This window comes from Sitophilus oryzae, unplaced genomic scaffold, assembly GCF_002938485.1.
Source record: "Sitophilus oryzae breed Bouriz unplaced genomic scaffold, Soryzae_2.0 scaffold_172_pilon_pilon, whole genome shotgun sequence".
Lineage (NCBI taxonomy): Eukaryota > Metazoa > Arthropoda > Insecta > Coleoptera > Curculionidae > Sitophilus > Sitophilus oryzae.
The window spans coordinates 1,430,167-1,456,155 of NW_022146424.1; the positions used below are offsets into that span (position 1 = coordinate 1,430,167).

Here is a 25,989-nt window from a genome sequence, read left to right on the forward strand (position 1 = left end):
GAACTGGACTGGATTTCTTAAGATGCTACGCGGAAATATGAAAATAGAATGCGGGATTCTTTATTTTTATAAAGGAACCCGCATATTTCATGGAAGATCACTCACGATTAGTTAAAAAAACTGGTATACTCGTATACCAGATTTTTCAAAGTCTGTCTAACAAGAGAATAAATGACAGTGACTGTTGTGTTAGTCATTTTAATCACAGAAAAACTGTATTTTCAGTCATTTTTTGGATGTCGTCTGTGGAAATCTATGCTCGTTGGACAGATTTAACGAATATTTGTTTTGATTCTGTTTTGCGTTTATAATAAAAATATTAAGGGAGATGATGTCCATGGACATAATGATGTCCATGTTTTCATGCATTACAAACGGAATTGACATCATAAACTTCCATTTTAGGCAGTTCTATTTGACGTGTCAACATTTAGTCGACAGTTAAACAAAAGAAATTCAAAAATGCGTTAATGTTTTTTGAAATTATGTCAGCAGCAAGAGTTTTTGCAGCGTTCGTCTAATAAACATATTTTTGTTAAACGCTCTCTCTAAATCTGCGAAAAATTTTGAGATGTGTAAAAAAATTCTATAAAAAACTTAGTAATATTTGAGGGGTAGTTTTATCTCGTTGGATTTGACTTTCGAAAAATCCGTTTGCCAAAAATAAGCTTTTTACGTCAAGCAGTTTAAGCAGAATCGTGGTTAATCAATTACCCAACTTTTTAGAACACCCTGTATGATTTTTTAAAAAATTCAAAATGTGTAAAAAAAAATTATACGTCCCCAAGCGTTTTCCCGAAAGACTAACCGTTTTTTAAATAACTTATATTGTAATATTTGAGGGGCGTTTTCACCCTCTTGGAATTTGAGATTCGAGAAACCCCTCCTTATCGAACCTCTACAACAGTCAACCCCACAGTCAATCCGTTTGCCAAAAATCAGCTTTAAACGTCAAGCAGTTTAAGCAGAATCGTGATTACTCAACGGTCTTATTTTATGAAACACCCTGTATAAATTTTTTAAAAATCTTAAAATATGTAAAACAACAAAATAAAACATACGTGTTTAAGAGTTTTACCGAAAAACTCACCGGTTTTTAAACAAAAATATTCTAATATTTGAGGGGTGGTTACACCCCCTTAGAATTCGGGTTTCGAAAAATCTCTTCTTATCGAACCTCTACACCCTAAAGTCAATCCGTTTTCCAAAAATCAGCTTTTTACGTGTAGCGGCTTAAACAGGATCGTGATTAATCAATGACCAGATTTTTCGAAACACCCTGTATAAATTTTTTAAAAATCTTAAAATATGTAAAAAAACAAAATAAAACATACGTGTTTAAGCGTTTTTTCGGAAACTTGACGGTTTTTTAAATAAAAATATTGTAATATTTGACGGGTGGTTTCACCCCCTTGGAACTGGAATTTCGAAAAATCCTTCTTATCGAACCTCTACACCCTAGAATCAACATGTATGCCAAAATTGAGCTTCTTACGTTGAGTGGTTTGAGCAGGATCGTCATTAATCAGGATTTTATATATTAGTATAGATAATACGGTAGTTTTAGATCTAAAGATTAAGTAGCAAAAATAAAACACTTTTTAAACTTTCCCTCTAAATTATTCTGCCCTTGATTAATATTCTTTTTAAATACGATTTGCGACTAGAAAAAATATGCATAATTAAGTAATCGAGCAAAATAGCCGTGGACTACTGGATGTTTTATTCATATTTTTTAACATTTGAAATTTAAACTGAATTTAAAAAACTGCCTTCGGGAGGTTTACGAGTATGTACGATTTTACATAAATGCTTTTTTTTTCGTTTTTGTTTTATCTTTTTTCACGCCATAACGGTCGATATAAATTAGAAATAAGTAAACATAAATAAATAAATAAATGCTTTATTGTCAAAAAATTTTACAATTTGTAGACAAAGGTAAAGTAAACAAACAAAGTAAAAAAATAAACAAACAAAAGAGAATACAAAACAAGTATACAAATGACATTGTTTGTCTTATTGTTTAAAATAAACATTTATAAATGTTTACAATGTCAAAGAATGAAAAAATAAAAATAAGATTCAAAAATATTTAGTAAGTTTATAGTAAATATAGTAATAGCAAATATTAGACCAGTGTTTACAAGATCAAATTCGATTATCAAAATATAAGTCATTTACGGCGTAGAAAGCCTTGTCTAGTAAATAAGATTTCAATGCTTTGCGAAATGAAGAAAATTATGTTATGGATTTGATTTCAAATGGCAGGTGATTGTGCATTTTTTCGAGTTGTATAATATTAAACTTTTTACTAACTCTGAGCGTGGGGTAGGTAGATAAAGATCTTGTTCCGCGTTCCTGAGTGGATAAGTGTGAGATGGCCTTTCTTGAGAAGCTGGATTCAAATATAAAGCAAACGGATTCAAATATAAATAAGGAAGAAAGAGTTAATACTTTTAATTTTTTAAAAAAGTCCTTGCAATGAGTTCTGCTGTCTAGTCCCAGTGAATATCGTACAGCTCTCTTCAGTAGCTTAAAAATGCCGTTAAATTGAGTCGCACAACACGTACCCCAGAATGGAAGGGCTTATCTGAGGTGCGACTCAAAAAGTGCATAATAAACAGTTCTAGCCACTGACAAGTTAAGCTCCTTAGAAACAGATCTTAATGCAAAACAGGCAGAGCTTAATTTTTTCGACAAAGCGTCGATATGCATGTCCCATTTTAGAGAATTGTCTACAACAAGCCCTAAGAATTTTACAGATTTTACGACGTCAATGGTGGTGTTGTTAAGTACAAAAAGCTGCAGAGAGTTTTTATACGACAAAGCTTTAGTTTTAGAAATGTTGAGACTCAGGAGGTTCGAATCGCACCAAGATGTAATGGTGATTAAGTCATTTGATCTAATCCTATGAAGTGATTAAGTCATTTGATCTAATCCTATGAAGTGCCGTGACGTCCTTGTTGCCAGATATTTTCTCTAATTTTCTATAAAGAAAAAAAATCAAGACATGAATATAAAAAGAATATAGGAGATAAAAATAATTAGAGAATTTTTTTATTCGTCAGGTTTAAATAAAACTATTAAAGAGAAGGACGTGTGTGATATAAATATCTTTTTTTAGAAAATCCATTTTTATTATTGATATTTTGAGAAAAATAAATTTTTATGAAAATTCCACACCTATAATTTTTAACCAATCAAAACGTGTTTTTTTGACAAATCACCATGGCAACAGATAAATTTTAGTGAAAATTTTTCTGTCAATGAAAAAACAATCTGTCAATGAATGTAGACAAAATTATATTACCATAAAAACTCAAAATTTTAGTTTTTTAATCATCTGCTAATGATGCTAACATGTTATTTTGGTGTATTGTGGCGATTTAGTATCTTATTTTGCTGTTGTAACACCAAAAGTTCCAACCTCCAACTGTAACATCTCTCACTGTCCTGCTTTTTCTCATAAAAAAATAAATTCATAATTTATTTCCCAACCAAGTCCGGATTTTGTCTGGATTGCGGATCTCATTTGTTCGGAATTTCCACAAACTTGTATGGAATCCCTATTTCTTCTTATCTTTTCCCTTAGACCGGAATACTCTTAAAATAACGATATGGCACTTACTTATGCAAATGAAGAAACTTCGGACCTTTTATAACCACTTTTGAATAATCCACTTTCGTGTAGAAGTTTTCTAAGGGTGCTTTCTCGAAAATAAAAAGAAGATTTAATCTTTTATCTGCGAATGTTACACGCGATTGAAAGCTAAGATTTGGATTTTGTAAGATTAAAAAAGTTACTGTTTCTATCACTCAAAAAATTACTGTAGGATTAGTTCAACCTTTTAATAAAATGTATTTTAATAAGTGGAATGAAAACAAGAATTTATTATTTTTAAACTAACAATAATAATATTAAATAAAAAACAGATATTTTTCTAACTAGGTGTATTCTCTTGTGCGGCATGAAATATCTAAGTAATAAAACACACCTATCTAAAAATCGACGAAATAGAAATAAGGAGAAAATACCCCAAATGAGGCGACTATCACGTCTTTCTGCCGACCCAAGTAGCATTTTTAGACAAAAAATCGAAACAAAATCTCTGCTGAGAAACATTGCAAAACAGTTTAGTCACATTTTTGATACATTAACATAAATCGCTTTTTGTTTAAAAACATTTTACCAAAACATGGTTTCCCTACATAAGCTATAACAATTAAGAAACTTTTAAAAAACAGATGTGGCTCACATTTTCAGGTTTCGTATCCGTTTTGTGCCTGAAAAGTTTCCATAATTTATTTGATATTCTGTCAAATATGAGAACATAACGTTTCTTTATTGTTTGGACGTTTTTTTTATCGTTTTTTCCACAATGGAATATATGTTTTTATATTTTAATTGTGTTATAATAAGTATATAAAAATGTTTTAATTCTTTTGACCACAAGTTTTGATTGGCGTTGTTGACAGGTGACTAGTTCGAAATTTCTACACAGATAGCGCTAAATCGAAACATTTTGGAAACAAGGTTTCCATTTATTGTCGATTCGTTTTCGAAACACGAGTTTCTATCTATTTAGCCACAAATGTGATATAATGTAGATGATTTGTGTCCGACTCCATTCCAATTTTATTAAATAATGAATTAAAATTTCGCCATGTTGGCTAGTGATAGCGTTTTAACTAAAAATATATGTTTTTATCGGCTGTTGAGCTTTTAAACTCATAAGAACGCGTTCTACTTACATTGATTTATATATTTTTATTTTCAGAACCATGATATAGAAATAAAAATAAAATCTATATTTCAAACAAAAATATTTTGTAGCAACAAATAGTGATATATGGAAAGGTTGATGATGAAGTTTGCTATTTATTGCCAGGCATTTTTCGTACGAGAAACCCTAAAAACAAAGATTTTAATACAAAAAAATTATGGCGGAGGTCGACATTGTTAATGATTATTTTCATTTTGAAATCCACACATAGACATAGACTATTTTAGTTTGGTATTTTGTTTGTTCACATTTAGAAAGAGCGGCGGTTGAAAACGGGAACATCTTGGGCACAAATTGCAGAAAATGTTTCGAAACATTTCCTCTAAAAGTTTTGATTCCGCATAGAAACATTTCAGAAAACGGCTAGTGCTACCACATTGGAAACACATATAATAAAGCCATGTAAAAAAAATGTTTCCTATTTGTGGCATACCATTCCCATTTTTCATAAAAGACTGCAGATATTGCACCAATATAAAATATCTCACATTCACGTAAAATTTAATACATCACATTTAAAACAATCATAAAAACGAGTACTAAAATTATTATTGGCCTTTATACTTCAAAAATTTATTTCATAAAATTTATCTTTTTCTAACGTGTTTCTTTTATGTCCACACCGGCAACATCAGCCCTATAAACGTGGTGACGTAACCAGAGCAGCTCTTCTGACGTCAAGGCCTCGATAGAGCGACAGCAGCCGTCCAATCCGCACTGCAGTTTACCTTTGCACAGCATCTTGCTTTTATTGCTTCTCGAAGCGTCACTAGATAGCTCTAAAATAACTTTTGACACAGAACAAACATTCGAACTTGCTGAAACTTATGACTTCCTTATTAGAATGGACGTAAGATAATTTACAGGTGTCAGTTCACTCATTTGTCAGTTTTACTGAAGCAGTTTGACTAGTTGGGCGAAGCTGAACGAATAATGAGCGTCAGAACACGTTTGCATTGAAACTGAACAGTATATTATCAGTGCAACTGAAAGCTATTTTTATTTTTTTTTATTTTGACTAAATAATGAATACAAAATAAAGTCTAAGAACGTTTTTAGGGTTAGGGTTCCGTACCCAAAGGGTAAAAACGGGAACCCTATTACTAAGACTTCGCTGTTCGTCCGTCCGTCCGTCTGTCCGTCTGTCACAAAGGTCTATCTTATGAACAGTTATAGCTAGACAGTTAAAATGTTTACAGATAATGTATCTATGTTGCCGCTATAAGAACAAATACTAAAAAGAGAATTAAATAAATGTTTATAAATAAAAAAGTACTTTCACTAAACATTATCTTTTAAGTAAGAATTTTACATAGAATCTTTCAAGTCCTCGGTGGGCGCGTGGTTAAGGCGTTAGGGACTTTACGCTGCTTTAATGTTGGAGCCGTAGTAAGGTAGGTTCGAATCCTAGTCAAAGCGACTTTTTTTAATCGTTTTTTTTTTTAATTTTTACATATTACCCTACATGTATGCTTGAGGGTTACAGCTTGTATGAGGGTTACAGCAAAGTCGGCCTGACGATGGAGATAAATCTTCGAAACCGGTCGTCGAATGGCTGTTCCCTTCGGTCTGATGAACTTAATGCAGAGAATAAGCATACATGTAAGGTTTTTTGACCTCTTTTTCCGCTACTCGTATTTTGTTTATTTATATATACCCTACCTAAGCCTCCTTAGCTCCATCTACGGTAACGTGGATGAAGCAAGCATGTTTGTCCAGTAGGCCGCTGGTTTTAACTTTGGCGGTACGATCTGTGATTGTCACAGCTGCCGCTAGATGGCGTAGAGCGTCTAGCACTCTCGCCATAGTAGTACGTTTTGTACTCAAATGGTATTCTCTGCTTTTCGTTGGTCAGATCGAGGGTTACAGCAAAGTCGGCCTGACGATGGAGATAAATCTCCGAAACCGGTCGTCGAATGGTTGTTCCCTTCGGTCTGATGAACTTAATGCAGAGAATAAGCACACATGTAGGGTTTTTTGGCCCGTTTTTCCGCTACTCGTGTTTTGTTTATAAATACCACGCTTTCGTGAGATCACCCAAATGTAATTATCATAACTGTTTAGTATATGAGAGACTTTTATTCATTTAACTTAGAATAATAAAATGTTTCTAACTCTCAATAAAGTAAGACGCTTTCTTTTTAATCTTATTAAAATATTATTCTATAAAAAATTTAGGCCTATAATATTAATAAAAGCATGTAGCTTCAAATTGTTTTAATAGTTAGAAGAACTTTATATTTTCCTGTGAAGACTTTTTAAATTTTTTTTTACCAAAAATAATATTTTATAAAACCAAACTTTATCGTCTTTAAAAATTTTATTATAAATAGAGTACTTAAAGAACGCAATTTTATATTACTGTCTCATTCTCCCTCAGGAATATATTTAAACTTTCATACTTTCTAAAAATAAATCCCTGAAAGCAACGCCCTTAAAAGGTTCTTCCAGTTCAAGGGCAACAGCGTATTGAAATCGGTCCCTTTAAAAATAAATCTGTCACAATAAAAGGGAAGAACAGACGTCAAATCAAACCGTTTAATTTTATTTTTAGCATCCTTTTTATTACGAACTTTTTTATAACAAATCCGCAGCCTTAAAAAGAGGTATTCAAAAATAATGAAAAATACATTTTTTATTTTATATTTTTTATTGTTTCTTTTTTTTTCGCGTTTTTTAATCGTATATTGAAAATATTTTTTTTTATTAGAGAACAATTAACGTTATAGTCTGTATAAAATATTTTCATAATTTAAAAAATTGTGATTCGCATTTATTTGTTTTTTTAAACAATATATTTAATAACGTTTTTTATATCTATTGTATATTTTCTGTAAATTTCTTGTAACTGTGAAAAATTGTAAATATTTAAAAACTTTAACCTAAATAAGTATACACCTAATGTTTCAATAGCATTGTTTTACTAGCGCTGTTACTATACGCTTATTTACCGAACAGGAAACAAATATTTATAGTCTCAATGTGTTTTGACACGCGATCATGTCCAATTAACGTCTGAAAGTCGTTTATCTTAATAAATCCATTAATAATGTCGCTAATGTGATAATTCCCGTTTCCAACTTTCATATTGTGTATACGAAATATATTAGTATACGGTATAAAAGCCGAGTAATATATTCATGTTGGTCTTTAACAATGTAGAAAATCTAAAATTTAATTAACAAATAATTTAAACTGGTATTTTACCACATAAAATATAAACCGAAAGATGTTTTAGCAAGCATAAATCATATATCATGTATTTTAAAATTTTGTATATTGTTTTTACCTAACCTAACCGATTTTGATGATTTTTTAAGCAATTTGTTGTTAAATTATTTGACTTTCTAGTATTTTTTTTATTTAAAAAAAGGAAACTACCATCTGTCAATGATGCGAGGAAAAACAAAATATTGATATATTGGTAAAAGTTTGAAACACCCTTTGGAGTACGTTAACAAAGCAAAGAATTTAAAAATTAATTTTCGATCTAGGTGTATCCTTTCTCTTCATCTCAATAGCTTTACTTTTTTTTGAAAATATTCACTTTTGAAAAAGACACTAACAATACACACATATTTTTTACATTAAAACCATGCCTTTGCTTTTGGTCCTAATCAACAGATCTATAAAATAGTGGTTATAATTTATGTAATGTTTTTGAAAAATCATATATCATTGTCTGTTGGGCAGTTACTCTAACAGATATGGTTTTAGGTTCAAAAGTTGAACTTTACCAAGATCAATTAAAGCAACAATAGACGATTATTCAGAACTTAAAACCGTCTCTACCAGAGTAAACGCATAAATAAAGGAAATAAATTTAGATTGGTAAGCCCGTCAAAATATACAATTGTTTTGGGTCGCGACCGTTGTACACGATCTGGCGCTGCTATAGCGGTTGCTAAGAACAACTGTAAACAATAACAGAAATAATTAATAATTATTGCTATCTTGTAAGTTTAATTTAAGAAAAAGTGGTATTAGAAACTAAAAAACTGTGTTGTGAACTGCAAAAACAATCGTGGATCGTGGCATAACGTCGGTTTCCAATGTTTCATAGGTATTTCATACATGTCATTATATAAAATAAAGTTTCTTGTATGCAACACACTGTATTTTATTTATAAAATTAAAAGAAAATAATAATAAATTTGAATGAACAATATTTGGCGATATAATTCCGGAAAAAGCCGAACCGCTCCGAAATTTGCAAAAGCTTTGGGTCGCAACCGTTGCAAGAATAGCGCTAAATAGTGTTTATTTACATTGTCCTTATGGGCACTTTCCAATCTAAACTTGTTTTATTTATCTATGTTGTAACGTTTGAAATTGTTCAAAAACTTATTTGTGGCATTTAAAAAAAATAGCATCCTCTATTCGGAGTAAAAATGACATTTTGTGCCTCGGTTGTATGTCAAACGTACAGCCTCACCACAAAGAGTGTCATTTTTACTCCTAATAAAACTATATATATTTATTTTGTAGATTTTCTTCCAGTGGCGAAAACCTAGGGATTTGACGATGTCGGCACAGTAAATCGTCCAAAAAAGAAACCTGTCGTAGAAACCCCTTTTTTGTCTTCGGATTGAAACCCTCCGTTTTGGGAAATAATGACGAAAGGCCGAGGCAAAACCGAACCCACTAATAGTTTTTCGTTATAAATGGTCCATTGTGAAGATCGCCTACCGACCGAGGCCTGGTTGACTTTGAAGGTAGAAAATTACGGTTGCGGCTTTGGGAGGGCCATAGAAATTAAATAGATTGGTCCTTCGAGGTCGTTAATATTAGTAAAGCGTGATTAAATGAGCTTTTTCCTTCGATTTATCGCGCGTTTTGATTACCTCGTTAAATTTTCGATTTGGAAGTGTTTTAAGCTGGTCGTGGAATAAATTTTGTCATAATAGAATTTCCGGGAAATATTACAAGTAAAGAAAATGTTATTTAAGTTACAGTAAACTTTTTAGTCCTCATTTTTAGTTTATCTTTATTTAATACTCACTTTAAAATAGAATAATATTACAATAAAATAATGTTTAAGGAAATGCGACTCATATAGTGAAGAATTATGAATAAATAATTTAATGTTTTCTTCTAACGACTTCTAATACATATACCCTATAAAAATTTAAATGTTTTTTTTGGATTAAGCAAATTTATTTACGTTTATGTACAAATCCACTGACAAGATGGTTTTCGTTTGAATTCTAACCCAGCGGCATTTTTCAGATAACTTTTTTGCATTTTCGATTTTAGTTTCACTGGCTAAACACCTAGGCAATTTTAAGATATACAGGGTGAGCCTTAAATAAGTGCAAATATTTTTAGGGGTAGTATATTTTGACCCCCGAAACACGTCAGTCAGGTATTTTTTGGGAACATTTTTTTGGAAAACTTGGATTCTTTTTTAATTTTTAGTTAAAAAAACATAATATGGCAACATAGGTAGTAGATTAAACTTACAGGAAAGAAACGCCTGAAAAGATCCAGCAAAATTTTTTTTTTAAATTTTCAAAATAAAATATTTCGGTTATTTTGAACTTGAAATACGAAAGAACTTGAAAAACCACAAAGAGAAAATATATTTCTTTATAGAGATCTACCAGCTCTAAAAATATTTGCACTTATTTAAGACTCACCCAGTATAAAAATTGTTTTAAAATAACGCAATATTTACACTTACCTTTCTTTTGTAAGTGGAGATTTCTTACTGAAAATAAGAATAAAAATTAATTAATAAGTATTATTCGAAATTAGATATAGTCTGTCCAAAGAGTCAGCAGAGATTTCGACAAATACATTTTACCTGTGATTCTGCCTTTCGTTAGACAGATTATAATAATTTTTTTGATATAGTAATTATGTAGTGCTTAGTTTAAAAAAAACACTGTTGTAGGTATATAAGTTACATACTAAGGGCTCGCAAAGGTTAGTCTTGGGTCAAGATTTCCGCATGAAAGAAGAGTACAATGCGTTTATTAATGTACCGACAAAGAGAGAACAGTAAACACGTTGCCAAAGGTATGATGAAATATTAAGTGCAAGTTAGAAACACTTGCATTTTTGGTAAAAATAAGTGGAATTGAGTTGGTGTTCGAGAGTGGTTACGCTATTAGAACTCTGAATTCAAAAATCTCGAAATCTATCTTTCTTCTCTTCTTAATATCTCGAAACCTATCTTTTCGAAAAGAAATCTTTTAAAAATAAGCGGTTTGCGATCGTGATTTTACTTTACTGTCTTTACACCGTCGCATTTCTCTCACTCCGACTTAATAAGATCCCTATGCGATTTACTTCCACACATGTAAATACCGACCCAAAAGTAACAGTTGCCAGCACGGTATATTTCAATACCTTTCTAGATTTGAATATGCTATTTTACCACTATTTTCCATTGAATTTCGAATCTATAATGTCTAGTATATCACTGACTTGCAGTGGACATCAGTTATTACAAATAGGGTATAAACGTACGCGACCGACGTGAGCTGTCATTGCGGAAGATAGCGGACTTCCAAACCTAGTTTATTTATTTTTTTTTTTAAATCCGTGAATTTTTTTCGATGTTTTAATAGTTAGAGCGCTTGCACACACACAGGAAAAATCGGTGCCGGAGTCGGCGCCGGCTTTGCACCCGTTCCGACAGTTGTATTTAATTCTATTGGATTTGCCGGTCCCCGAATATTTTACCGGATCGGAGTATATGCGAAGGAGCTAATTTATTTATATTGCAATCGATTTCAGGACCGACACCGGCACCGATTTTGCCGGCGTGTGTGAAAGCGCTCTTATTCTGCTTTTAGGACCGGAGAGGAATCCAACAAATTAAAGATCATTAAAATCGGTCTAGCCCTTCTTGAGTTTTAAATCATATAACATACCCAACTTTGCTCTATTTATTTAGATTAAGTATTACGGTTTTCTCAAGCTGCTTCAAAACCAGCTAAACCCTCTTTGAGAACTCCGATAGCATCTAACTAGCCCCAAATCGTGAACCAATCGATTTTGTCTGGTTGGATTTGGATTTATTTGTCGGAATAACTTCCGATTTTCGTAGGGAGTGCATCGCAAAGAGGAAGCACGCGAAATTTGCCTGCAAATTGGGTCTCGTTTTTCCCATTTCCTTCGGTGAAATTGCCTCTAATGCGCTGGTCAAAGGATAAATGTTACGTTCGATACCAGAAGCAATGTTAGAGAAGAGTTCTTAAGAAGTGGAAAACTGGATGTCTGGAAATACATTTATTAGGGTCAGTCTTAAATAAATGCAATTTTTTTCAGGGCTGGTAGATCTCGGTAAAAGAAATAATTTTTTTCTTTACCGTTTTTTAAATAAATCAAAAATAACCGAGTTATTTTACTTCGAAAATTCTAAAAAAAAATATTTTTTGCTAAAATTTTGAGAATCACTGGATCTTTTCTGGATTTACTTTCTTGTAAATTTAATTTAAAAAAGAAATGTTCGCGAAAAAAATCATAATCGTGTTTCCGGGGTCGTAATATACTACCCCTAAGAATATTTGCACTTATTTAAGACTCATTCTGTATAGGGTGTTTCAAAAAACATATGCCATACCTCGTAGGGAGATTCATGACCTAAAAATAAGATTTATTTGTTGTATCAACATAGGTCTGAATCTGCTTTGTTTCGTAGCTACAGAAGGTTAACGTTTTTTTTTTTCGATTTATTATAATTTTCTTCGAAGTGCTAGTAGAGATTTGAATGAAATTTTTTGAGGGTAAAAGTTATTATAACCTGTAGCTACGAATCAAAACAGAATGAACCTATGTGGATATAAAAAATAAATCTTATTATTACCTGAGGAATCTCCCCACGAAAGATGGTACATGTTTTTTGAAACACTCTGTATACATATATAATACTGATTAAAAATAACGTAAGTAAAATTGATGGATAGTGTTTCCCAAAATTGCAAAATATCTTGCCATGAGAACTCTGTAATATGTCACAGAAAAAAAACGCAATTTATTTATAGTTATACGATAATGCATTTTTATCGTCGTGCATAACACAGTATTTTTTTCCATAGGGAGTCACGTTTTAAAAAATATTCAGAAATTATTATTTGAAGGAATTTATTACGAGTAGAAAAAATATTGTGCTGGGTTGGCGTTGGTTTCTATGTACTTTGACAAAAAAATAAAGCTGTCTCTTTAGTTGTCAGTTTTGAGTGAATATTTTTTAATTTTCTTTCGTGTCGATTGCTGATTGAATTGGAGCCAGAAATGGCTCAAAACGAAATAAGTAAATCAAACTAAATTACCAACAGATATTCAGGCTGAGGCGACAAACGCCATATCCGAACTACTGCCATTTAAATCCCGAGTAACTTATGAAAAGGATCACAAAAATTTTCAAAAATAGAAGCAATTAAAAAACGTGCGAGAAGAAATAAAGTTTTTAACCTATCCTCGTTGTTAAAGTATCATTTAATGCAAAGAATATACCTAGCTAGAAAAAGAATGGACTCTGCCATACTGAAAAATGGTCCTACAGAAGTGGCGCCATCTATTGAGTAGGGCTTGTTTTAAATGGATCGAAGCGCGGGCTTTTTAAATGAGCGTATTTATTGAATTCTACTCTAAAATAATTAAATTTGATTATTAAATCTTATTTTTTACACAAATTCAACAATACTAATAACAAGTATCGTTGTGACGTGTAAAAAATAAGATTTAACAGTATAATTTATAGAATTATTAAATAAAATTAAAACCAAACATGTGAAATATTATTTATTATTTAAAGTTTTTATTTATAAGTCAAATATTTAAACATCGTTTATTATAATAAAACAAGACCAACGTAATACGCCCAAAGTTTTGTAAATGGAGTAAATATAAATAGGTACTTAAATGATGGCAAAAATAAAAGACTTACATTATATTTTTAGGGCCACAAACAAAAGGAATTGTCTAATTAAAACACATATAACAAATTATAGTATAGTTTGAAAAACATTTTGATAATCATTTATTTGATAATATTATGATTGGCGCTATGACAACGACAATATTTTTTGAGAATTTGACAATAATATGACAATGGGCGTTGGAAACTATGGAAACTACAAAAAAATTCTGATTTAACGCCATCTGGCAATAACTAGTAGCAACTTCTTAACCTAAAAATTAAGTGCACTACCACCTGGAACTATTTTATTTGAAATTTCCGTGGAAACGGTGGAACCGCTTTTGCTATTTCACTTTCCGGCCCTGATTTAATGTACTCTTGCGGTTAAAGTACTATTTTATTTACTATTTTTGATAGATATAAGGCAATTTTAACAGTTGCTATGAAAAAAAAATATATGCCCTTTTAATTATAGAAAGTTAAAAGCATAATACATTAAACATTTTTTAATACCTGTTTCAAGCCAGAACGGTTTATATTTTACTATTCCACTCTCGCTCTAGCAAAATAATCATAGAAAAAAATCTACAAAACATTGTCAAACAAAACTTTCTGCAATTTTTACAGCCGTGAATCCATTCGCCCCAGCTAGCTCGTAAAAGCATAATGCACACAATGGCCCGTTTTTCTCGTTTTGGCGAAGGCTTATAATTTTCCGTTCGTATCTGGTGCATCTGGTCTCGCATTTTATCCCCAACCGTGCTGCTATAGTTATCAATGTTTTCCAGCTCTAACAAAAGAAAAATCCGTCTTATCTCCGGGATAGCGTTATCAGATTACATTAAAGCGAACAAGCTAGAGAGTCGGGAAGTAAGGTAACGCCAAAATCATGTCGACAATTTCAGAGCATTGATTTCGGCCAGGGATGGCAATACGGATAGGAAAGGATATAGGAAATATGCCTCCGCAGCTTTTTTGACTCGCACTCAAGGGATCGATTTGGTGTCAAAATAATTCACCTAAATTTTTAGTTTTTTTAACTCAAACGGGTTTCGAGATTTTCAAAAAAACCTGTTTTTTCACTTTTATTTTTATTTTTATAGTAAAATTCAAAATTAATTAATGGTGATTTGACATGAAAAAATAATATGATCAAGATTCTTAAACGAAAAGCCGATTTTTAGCGGAGTAAAGAAAATTAAAATCTTCATTTTTTTAACCTTTGTGAAAGATGTCACCCATTAAAAATCGTCAGAAAATGTCTTTTATACTCCTTTATACCTTACTTTATACTCAGGAATTTTTTAGAATTTATTGAAGTGGTGGAACAATATGAAAAAAAAACTAATTTTTTTTAAATCTTCTGTTTTAGCTAACTTATATTTTTGTTTAGTGTAAAAAAGTGCGTAGAAAATATTTTTTCAATTAAAATACATCCTTGCAAAAAATAAACATAAAGATTATTATAAAAAAAATGAGACCAAGAAGAATTTTAGGTTAATACTTTCCGAGATACAGCCGGGAGCTGTTCTTAGTGGGACACCCCCTGCACATTCTACATTCAACATCCTACAACAATCGAACTAACAAAATACTTACGGCGGCTGCTGATTAAGTTCATCCTGTTCGTCGACGAGGAGCAGACGTTGCTCGGCCAGTTCCTTTTGCTCCCGTTCCCGCTCCCGCTCCGATTGGCGCTGCTGGAGCAGGTCGTTGTCGAGCTGGCGGATCTCCCACTGCTCCCGCTGGGAACGGTGGTGTTCCTGGGGGAATAAGAGACAAAAGAGGGATGGTCAGTCACAATATGCATGACTCAGACAAATAATACCACACGATGGTAGTGATATGTATTGCTATACAGGGTGGTCCGAATTTTGATCTGCAGAATATGCTCTAAAATTTCCGGAATACAATTCGGACCACCCTGTATTTTAAATTATTTCTATAATCTTCAGTTATATTTGAAAAGGTAGATTTTTTTAACATATTTTTATTAAATTTTTCTCCGCATACAAATAATCAATTTCCTAAGATCAATTTACACTATCCTCAATTTTGTAAAATACTAATTAAACTGAAACTCTAAGAACCGTTTAATACATAGTAATATACACTCTACCCTGCAGCATTTGTTGCAGAATAATTTGCTGCCAATAATTAACTATCTATAAACCTGCGAACCGTCTAACGATCCTATCTGCTCCAGAAACAACCGTAATTGGATGTGCAAAATAGGTAGAAAAAGGAAGAAAATTAGTTGGCAAACCCAAACTAGTTAGTTTGGCCTCCTTTTCCACCTTTTAATTTACTATAAATTTCACTTGGCTAATCATTAATTTATATTAAAGAAGCTTTTTTCTCGAAAATGACTTTCGAGAATAATTAATTAAATAAAAAAATTAAAAATCAAAAGTTGTAATCATTTCCGGTGAAACAGGAATTGACAGAAAACAACTAAATAACTCAATCGATCCTGATTTTTGTCATATACTAACGCACCAAGCCTCTTTTTTTTAACCTTAAAAAAGTTATTGGGGTGAGCCACATTTGAAAAACATCCGGTATAGCACCCCTAAAAATATTTGCACTTGTTTAAGACTTTAAAATTAAGATTAAAATATTATCGTTTGAATAATTTAATTTGATTGGTTTGATCAAACTTTATTCAAAAAATTTTGTATCTTAATTTATTTTACAGCTACTAAATAATAAAAAAACTTCTTAACTACATATATCATTATAACTATACCTACCCATCCTGTTAAATGTTCTACGAAATATTATCGTAGTTTTTCGCAGTTTTCCATTATACCGATCTAATTACTGGAGACGTTTTTATAACCATTCATGAATCAGAGAATGAAGAAACTGATGCTGCATTGCAGTAGTTCCAGAGAAATTCGTTTTTCCACTTTTATAACTTTTTTGTAGCGAATAAATAAAAAAAAATTGCTAGCTTATATATTTTGAAGCTTTTAAAATTATAACATTTGAGAAATGTCTAATATTTTACAAAATACAGTAAAGAATTTACAAAACAAAAATTAAAAAATAAATAAATAACATTTTTTGTAGTAGAAATCCATGTTTTTCCTTTTTAATTTCGCCAAACATAATGGGGGGGGGCATGGGGGCTATGATAAAAGCATTGCTTTCTCCATGAAACTACTAGTGTGTACCCTAGTCTTTTAATCCGTAATACCTGACAGATAAAAGGTTATCTCTACATGGGGCTAAGACTGAAGATTGTCTTGAGAACTAAACTATTAGGGCATATATTCATCGGAACTTTTTGTTTTATTTTACCTGTATCTCTGACTGAATTTTTTTACTATTTTCGCACAACGTCGAAAGATGTTTTAAAAGCGATTCTTGTATACATATATGACATTTTTTGACAGTTTTATTTGACGATTCTCTCTCGAGTGCATGAATTTAAAAAATATTACTAGATTACTTATTTTTCTGCGTTCTGATTACTAGACTCTTACTTTTTTAGTATTTTTATTCAGGTGTATTTTAAACAGGTATGAAATTCGTGTGGCAAGCAGGCTACTAGAATATAGTTCTATCGACAATGGGACATAAACCATTCCATAGGACTATAAATCTTTGTAAGCTCGAGCCCTTGGCTCGAGCATAAAACTCAAATTGCCGCGTCAAACTGCTCTTCCAAAGAATGAAAATCTGTTGGATTACCTTCATGTATAATCACCTCAATAAACACGAGTTGCGGCTTTTATTACTTCCTAGTATACACATAAAACCCATTTTTTTCTATAAAATTGATGCAAAGGTTAATGCTTTAAAAGAACAAATATTTTTTGTTCTTGATAGGAACGTTTTGTTTTATTTTTATCTGTACAATCCACTGAAGCTATATGCTCTCACCTTTATAGCAGCGTCGTACTCCTGCTGTCTCTGCTCCTTCGACAGCGGTTTTTTCTCGTCCTCCAACTTCTCTTTCTCCTTGTCCTTGGAGCTGGAGGAGCTGCCCGCCCCCGGTGGCGGGTAAGAGATCCAGAACTGGTGTGCCAGTTTGATCCAGTAGCCAGGGAACGGCTCTCACGCTAAATCCTTATTCTGAAAGAAAAAAAACATAAAAATAATTAAAAATTACTTGTTATAAAACTAGCATATAATATATTTTTTTCAAAGGCATCGATCACCAGGATTATTAGCCATAGAAAACACGTTTTGGATTAAAGCCGGGGCCCCATTAGGCCACACGCCACGCCATGCCACCCCACGTCATGAAGATCTGCGCGTATGTTTTTTCATTTAATTAGATATATTGTGGTACAGGAAATAAATCAGTTTAAGTGAAAATTTTCAGTTTCAGAATGAAAGAATACTACTAATAATGGCTAATTTAAATTTTCCGCCAGCCAGAATGTGCGATAATGTGCGAATCTTACGATACGTTTTATACCTATCTCTTTCTTTTTTATATAAAGCGTACATAACAAAGAAAGGTAGCAATAAAGACGTACGTCCTGCCATGGTCCGGCTAATTGCTTTCAAAATTGTTATTCTGAGTTGCGCTACGGGAACGTGGTCCCACTCTTTACCATGGAATTTGTCAGTCTCTTTTTATTTGTTTGTCTATGACTTTGAAAAAGAAGACTAAGGAAGGAGCATAATGCTATCCATGTATTCATGCATGGTGGGCGGAAAAGCCACCATAAAAGCTCTCTAGAGTGGGGATCCTTGACAGTTCTGTTTGACGATTCATTTGACACATTTGAATTTGATTTGAAATTTTGTGGATTTGTCAGTCTTTACGGAGCTTATTTTATGTTATTTATTATTTATTCTACTACTGATAGTTGTATAAAGGTAGTAAATCTAGATGGAAATTGTGGCAGAACTTAAATTAACAGTGACACTATCGCGATTTATCGAAAAAGACTCTAAAATAGTTGGTTGTGTAGCGTGCGGTAGATCTCGGCAAAAATTGAGTGAAATAATGGAACAACTTTTCGCTAGTAAGTGACTATATAATATACATACGTGTAGTAAACCGATCATTTATGAAATTCACTTAAATTAACTAAATTATATATTTTTCTTGCATTTTAGCGTTTATTTATTACTTGTCAAAGATTAGATGTCAAAGAATTTAGATACACAAAACATCCCCCTTTAGAACTTTTTCTTTAATGGCCATAAGCGGGAGTAAAAGACCAACCGCCCGAACAAACACTAGAGGCGCCACCGGTCATCAAATGGTGTAAAAATTGCGAAAATCTAATCATCTAATTTTGACACAAGGGGTCGCGCTTAACTTTTTCAATTTTAATTCGATATTCATTATTTTCAAACTATATTATTAGACTTTGTTGTGTTTTGTGAATGTATAAATGTTTTCTTAGTATAAAGTTGCATTATAGTAATTTAAATTATATTACATACATATTTCAGATTCAAATATTATGACATATATGTCAGTTGCCGTCTAAAATGTCATCTTGATAACAAAAAGTAAATTTTTGTCAAGAGTAGTTAAAATCATGTTAAAATATTAAAATTTACAAGTTATAATTAGATATTTTATATTATTTCAACAACAAAGACATAATAGTACAGCGTAATGTTAATATGCAGGTCCAAAACAAAAAGTGCCGTTATATTTTTCAGTTTTCGTTGTCAGCCGCGGAAGTTTCAGTGATTTTAGTGTTGTCGGATATTTTTATTTGTGAAATAGAAATATTGCGTTTGGATTGCAAAACTAAAAGTGGAAGTTTTATTGCAATGTAAGTAAGCATTTTATATTTTACTTTTTTCATACTACGATAAATATACATATATTGAAATTTTATAATTCGTTTTATTTAAAAAATGTTAGAAAACAAGCTTGTAATCCTATAATTGACATAATTGTTATGTAATAATTCCATTTAAATGTATATATTACTTTACAATTAAAAAAAAAAATGTAAAATTTAAAAAAATATATTAAAAATATACACAGGCATTAATTGAAATTTTTTGAGTGCGAACAAACACGAGAGGCGCTTTATTATTTACTTTCATTTCTTAACATGACAGACGAAGTTCTAAAGGGGGATGTTTTGTGTTTAGATACGTTAATTTGACTTACCTGCTTCAGTAGCGTATCGGATGTTTGTGTTAATAAATACTTATTATAACTTATCTATTTTTATTAGAATTATATATTTTTATAACAATTTTAATAACTACCAACATTTATTCACAACGTAAAATAAAACAACAAATTATTGAGTCTACCCCACGTCTACCCTACATCATAGTTTTACATTTTTTAAATAAAATTAGAACGACACCGATAAACCGGAATTTAAGTCGGCCATATTTGAGGCCCATCGCGGTGTACCTAAGATTTTTGATATGCTCCTTCCTTAGTCTTCTTATTCAAAGGTCTATGATATAAGGCAATTTAAAAGTGGCTATGGAAAAAAAAACATTTGCCTTTTTTAACCAATCAAATTCCGTCATTTATAAATTCTATAGGCTTTTAGAAACCGAACACCCAAACTTATAAATCGATTAAGTTTATCTGGATGGAACAAGGCTCGTCTTCGTCGAAGAAGCGACGATATAAACAAGGGCCCGAGAAACCTTTAATTAACCTTTGCACTTTACCAGGAGAATGTTTTTATGACATCGTTTAAATGAACACTTAACCCACTAAACCTGAAGCTATAAATTTCATCATAAAAATTCCCCAACGCAACTTTAATTAAGATAGGTTAGAAACTAATTAGCATTTTAGTGTTATATTTGTTTGAGGGTGATATACAATGTTTCATTTGATGAGAAATTACTTTTGTTAATTTTCAGAATCTACGAATAATTTGATACCACACACTTGGTATTTCGAGTCAAATTGTTGTTATGAACCGCAGGTTACAATTTCAAATAAAGTATATTATGCGAAAATGTCAAAAGTTGACATATGATATGTCATTCTATTCAGAGTGTCATTATTACCACTCTTATTTTTATTATACACGTTTGATTTGCCATCAGCGATTCATAAGTGTCAAATGCATATATACGCTGACGATGTACAGATATATCTGGAAACTGCCATTGAAGATGCTGGGGACTCTGTTACTATTTTGAACAGCGATTTGGCTGCTTACGAAACATGGTGTAGTAACCATGCACTAATAATAAATTCTAATAAAACTCATGCACTTTGTGTAGGTAATGCGAGGAGTAGAAACTTTATTGTTTCCAATTTTGATTTACCTATTGGTGGTACTCTGATCCAATGGGTCGATGTTGCCAAGAACCTGGGAGTTTACCTAGACAGCGGCCTGACTGAACATCACTGTAATAAAGTATACAAACAAGCTATGTTTAAATTGAAGGGCATGTATAATCTGAAATTTTTGTTGGATGAAGCGACAAAACTTCACCTAATAAAGGCGCTGATATATCCACATTGGGACTATTGCAGTCAGATTTATTGCACTTTATTGACAAACTACAACCAAGCAAAAATACAGAGAGTACAAAATGCATCGGTGAGATTTGTTTGTGATCTACAATATAGAGAGCACGTAACTCCTCACCTAATTAAATTGAATGAGCCTAGACTCTCTTTACGTTTTCAATACCTTTATATTATGTTATTATATAAAGTCTGTACATACAAAGTTCCTCCATATTTATACAATGTACTTATAAAAAGATCAGAAATCCATAGTAGAGATATTAGATTAAATACTTTTACAGTCCCGCGGCATTTAGTGCAAAATTTAAATGTAGTTTTTCTATAAGGCACCTTTATTGTTAAACCCAATACTAGATATACTAGATTCACCATTTTCAAGATTTAAATTTGAGATAAAAAATCGTTTGTTTGCTAATTAAAAATAATACATTATTGTCTACTAATTAAATTAATTTAAAATCGTTTTAATGATCAGCTGTTTAAAAAAAAATATATTCTTTATTGTAATTATTCTTTTGCATTTATTTTATAATTCGAATTCTAAGTGCAGAATCATTTACTTTTATTTTATGGTGGAGTGGAAGAGTGGCTAACGCCAAACTCCTACCAATTATTGTGTAATATTGTATATTTGTAATATTACTCTTTATACAATAAAAATCATTATTTATTTATTTATTTATTTATTATAAATCGAATAAAGTAAAAAAATACCGAGAGTGCCATTTAAAAATCAAAAGTTGTAGTCATTTCCGGTGAAACCGGAAGTGACGGAAAACAATTGAATATCTCAATCAATCCTAATTTATGTCATATACTAACATACCAAATCTCGTTGTTTTATCTGAAAAAAATAAAAAACTTATAGGGGTGAGCCACTTTTAAGACGCACCCGTGATTAAGTCCTAAAATTATATTTTGACAGAAAATCTACGAAAAATCGCCTAAAAACTTATAAGAAATTTAAGAAAATCGTATTGCAATCTTGATAATAAATATCCGAACATGAAACTTAAGTCTCTGATCTAAAAATAATTCTAGTGCATACACGTAAAGTTGTTAAACATCAAATAACGCTCTGGTATTGAAACATTTACGAGGTTATTTGTTGTTTGAAGTTCACCGTTTGCCACAATGTTTATTTATGTGACGTCAAGCCAGTGTTGGATCTCCATTATTCTCTCCACTGAAAATACGAATATTACTGTGCCTGCCTTTCGGTGATTTACTAGCACAGAAACTGCAAGTTTAATCTGGATAAATTTATTAGCATATTAATTAGTGGCATTCATGTAAATAAATGTTCTTGGTTCCTTAGCAAAGTTAGTTTATGTTCGATTCATAATTATTTACATACGTACTTTCAGCAAAAAACTGATTTAAAACAGATCTTTAATGAGTCAGGTTAATAATTTTCTATAAACAAAATATATTTTAAATATAACATTAACTTCAAGGTTTGGTTCATCTTCAAACATAAGCACCTTTAAATAAAAATATACATTTATATATAAAAAAAATGTACGGTAGATGGAGCGATCAGCGATTATTGAATTAGTTGACAGTACTGTGTTAAAGGATTTTAGGGTTAGTGATTGGTACTGATGCTAAAACAAATTATCGTTTCAAAGATTTCAGTAAATTATATCAATTACTAGCGTGTACCCGCGATTTCCTTCGCGTCGAATTAATCATTTGTAATGGTGATGATAAAGCAAAGCAAAAATGTCCAATAACACACAAACTGGATAAAAAAATTTCACATTTATGTCAGCATGAGAAAAAACAATATGGCGATATTATTATATAACTTGGTAATATTTGAGGGGTAGTTTCATCTCGTTGGAATTTGACTTTCGAAAAATCCGTTTGCCAAAAATATGCTTTTTACGTCAAGCAGTTGAAGCAGAATCGTGATTAATCAATGGTCATATTTTATGAAACACTCTGTATAAATTTTTAAAAAACCTTAAAATATGTAAAACAACAAAATAAAATATACGTGTTTAACAGTTTTTTTTTTCGAAAAACTCACTGGTTTTTAAATAAAAAATATTCTAATATTTGAGGGGTGGTTTCACCCCCTTAGAATTCGAATTTCGAAAAATCCCTTCTTATCGAACCTCTACACCCTAAAGTCAATCCGTTTTCCAAAAATCAGCTTTTTACGTCAAGCAGGATCGTGATTAATCAATGACCAAATTTTTCGAAACACCCTGTATACATTTTTAAAAAATCTTAAAATATGTAAAAAATATGGGTTGAGCAGGATCGTGAATCAGTGAGTCAGTCACTTAAGGATTTTAATATGTGAGGGTGGCACACCATAATAGGAAATGGTTGAATAAGCTGAAAATGATGAAAAAATTTATAACCTGTTAAAAGAAGGACTAAATAATTATTTTGTTCCACAGTTTTAACCACAATTAATAAATTATTTGTCTCTTTTCGAAGCTGTGAGTGCATTTACACTCCATATCTCAATTTGTTTTTTAATTTATCTTTTTTATCTTTCAACTACGAATACCTTGTTAATTGTTAATTGATATTCAAATTTTAAAATGAAAACGAAAAAAAAAGCGTTTGATATCCCTGCATGTTTTTTCGGGCGTGAAACGTTCGGGAAAACGTGTAAATTGTAGATACAATTAAAAGCGGGAAATTTGAATTCGCTCGAGATTGCATAAATATGCACATATTATTTTGCCCGACGGCAGCAGAATCGAGAGAACTCTGTAACAATTATTCAAAGTAGGTTTTAATTTAAGTGCCTCATATACATGCGTGTTCTATATGCTAACGTGCACAAATATACATATGTCTTTATTTAATAATATAGAGATACATATTATGTATAGACAAGACGTACACAGAAAGAGCAAAACTGTTTTAGTTTTTTTCTTTTATAAAAACATATGGAAGCGAAACCTGGGGAAAAACGTTATTCGGGAAAAACGTTATTAATATAATACAATACACGTGTTACAACCTGTCGCATTGCTTTACCTTCAGCAACTCTAAGATCAAATTTTCCACCAATACAATACAAGACTACATACAGCTGTAATTACTAAAAACTTTCTCCGAACAGCTTCTTCTCCTTCATGTGCTTTCTCCTCATCAATGCAACCTGCAATTATCAAAAGTATTATTATTGTATTATTCTTACTATTATTGATAATTATTGGCCTCTCATATATTAAACCACTGACTCAAATTCCGCAACCAGAAGAACCGTTTACTCCCGATGCCTCGTCGTCCTTCAATCTTTCCCTCAACGATCAGCTGTAGGAAACTATGTCTTTTATTCCTGAAAATATAACCAAAATATGCCTCCTTCCGTCGTTTTATTGTAGTTAATAGTTCTTGGTCTTTATTCATTCTCTCTAATACTCTCCGAACAGCTAATATCAGGGCTAATATCCTTGATTAATCCTTCTTTTGTGGTCCGCAAGGTCATCAGACTTATTGCCTAATGGTCATATCTGGGATGTAATACATAGAACTAGCTGAGGCGGTAAACACATCTCATATCGGATGTATAACATTTACGTCACCAGATAACATTAGTCTGGGATAACCCAACGAAGTGCTACATAATGTCAAAACTTACGTGTATAGTGTGACCATAGATTTAGGAAGAACAGATATCACATTTTGCATTTTAACCCGATCAAACAATGTTTAACCAGTTGCAGCAGAGCAATGAGCTTTTTGAATGTCCCGAGTGCGGAAGAGAGCTTTTCAGTCAGAGGAAAGCTCATGAAAGAAAAAGCCTTGCGTAACCATCTTCTGATGCGTGTCAAATACTCGTCAGCGAAATAATACACCAAAAACAATTGACATTGTCAATAGAACTGGAATGGAAATATTTACAATAAATTGTTTTTATGTAGTTTAATGAATTGGTGTTATTTTTTGTTGTAAGAATAACCGTAAAGAATAATATTGGACTCTAGTTAATTCAAACATCAATTACTCTTACACCAAGTGGCAAAGGTTATATCGATATTGTGCAATAATGAACGCTGCTATTGCATCTAAATTGCTCCCGTTCAAAATTAAACCGGCGATATAATCTGCTTTACAGTCTGACAAACGTCGAACGATTACCAAGAATTAAATTCGCCATAGCTTCGAGTGGCAAATTCGCGTCTCACTTGGCACCGGCCCGAATTTCCCTTATAAGGAAATAATCCGGTTCAGGGCAGGGCAAATGCCGAATAATTAACACAAACAAGCCCTGTACTTCATGCCAAATGACGTCGTATTATGCTGGAGTGATTGTCTAGATGTTGCTAATGCCAAGAAAGGCATTATCGGAATATTGAATAATCTACATCATTGAACGAAGACAAAAAGACTAAGGAAAAAGTATATCAACAAAATTAGCAAGCAATCGTTTTATCAGAAGTGTTCTATTTTTCTAAGCGTCTTAAAATACAATGTAGGGTAGACTCAAGAATTCGCTGGTTTTGTTTATATTGAGTCAATCTTTAAATAAAATGATAGATAAACTGGGATTCAACAGGAATTAACATCGATGGCAAATTGATAGACCATCTCTGTTTTGCATATGATATTGTTTTAAGAACTACCAACATACAGGAAGCACAAAATATGCTGGATGTGTTAAATGATGGGCTTCGGAAAAAGTCGGTTTGAAAATTAACTTATCAAAGACACAATACATGACAAACCTAGTTCTGAGTGGTAATTTAAACATTAATAATATACTTTTGGAACAAGTGCATATATATAAATAAAAAAATTTTCCCATCTGATCTTCCAATATGTTTAAAAAGAAAGGTCTTTAACCAGTGTGTCTTGCCTGTTCTCATGTATAGATCTGAAACACTTACTTTGACAAAAAAGCATACATAGAA

General features: G+C 31.7%; 2 protein-coding genes across 2 annotated transcripts in view; both read right to left on the reverse strand.

Moving 5' to 3' along the window:
- Positions 1–25,989, reverse strand: part of LOC115881625 (voltage-gated potassium channel subunit beta-2) — a 65,205-nt gene that overhangs the window by 24,442 nt on the left and 14,774 nt on the right. The window contains exons 2-4 of the mRNA XM_030899181.1: positions 17,548–17,739; positions 15,256–15,419; positions 10,468–10,494 (exon numbers count right to left, since the gene is read on the reverse strand). The gene's annotated coding sequence lies outside the window, so the exon portion shown is untranslated. The remainder of the gene's footprint in view (positions 1–10,467; positions 10,495–15,255; positions 15,420–17,547; positions 17,740–25,989) is intronic.
- LOC115881546 (5,10-methylenetetrahydrofolate reductase) overlaps positions 15,252–25,989 on the reverse strand; it is a 29,678-nt gene continuing 18,940 nt past the window's right edge. The window contains exons 4-5 of the mRNA XM_030899085.1: positions 17,548–17,682; positions 15,252–15,419 (exon numbers count right to left, since the gene is read on the reverse strand). Of these exons, the coding sequence (XP_030754945.1) occupies positions 15,252–15,419; positions 17,548–17,682 (303 nt within the window). The remainder of the gene's footprint in view (positions 15,420–17,547; positions 17,683–25,989) is intronic.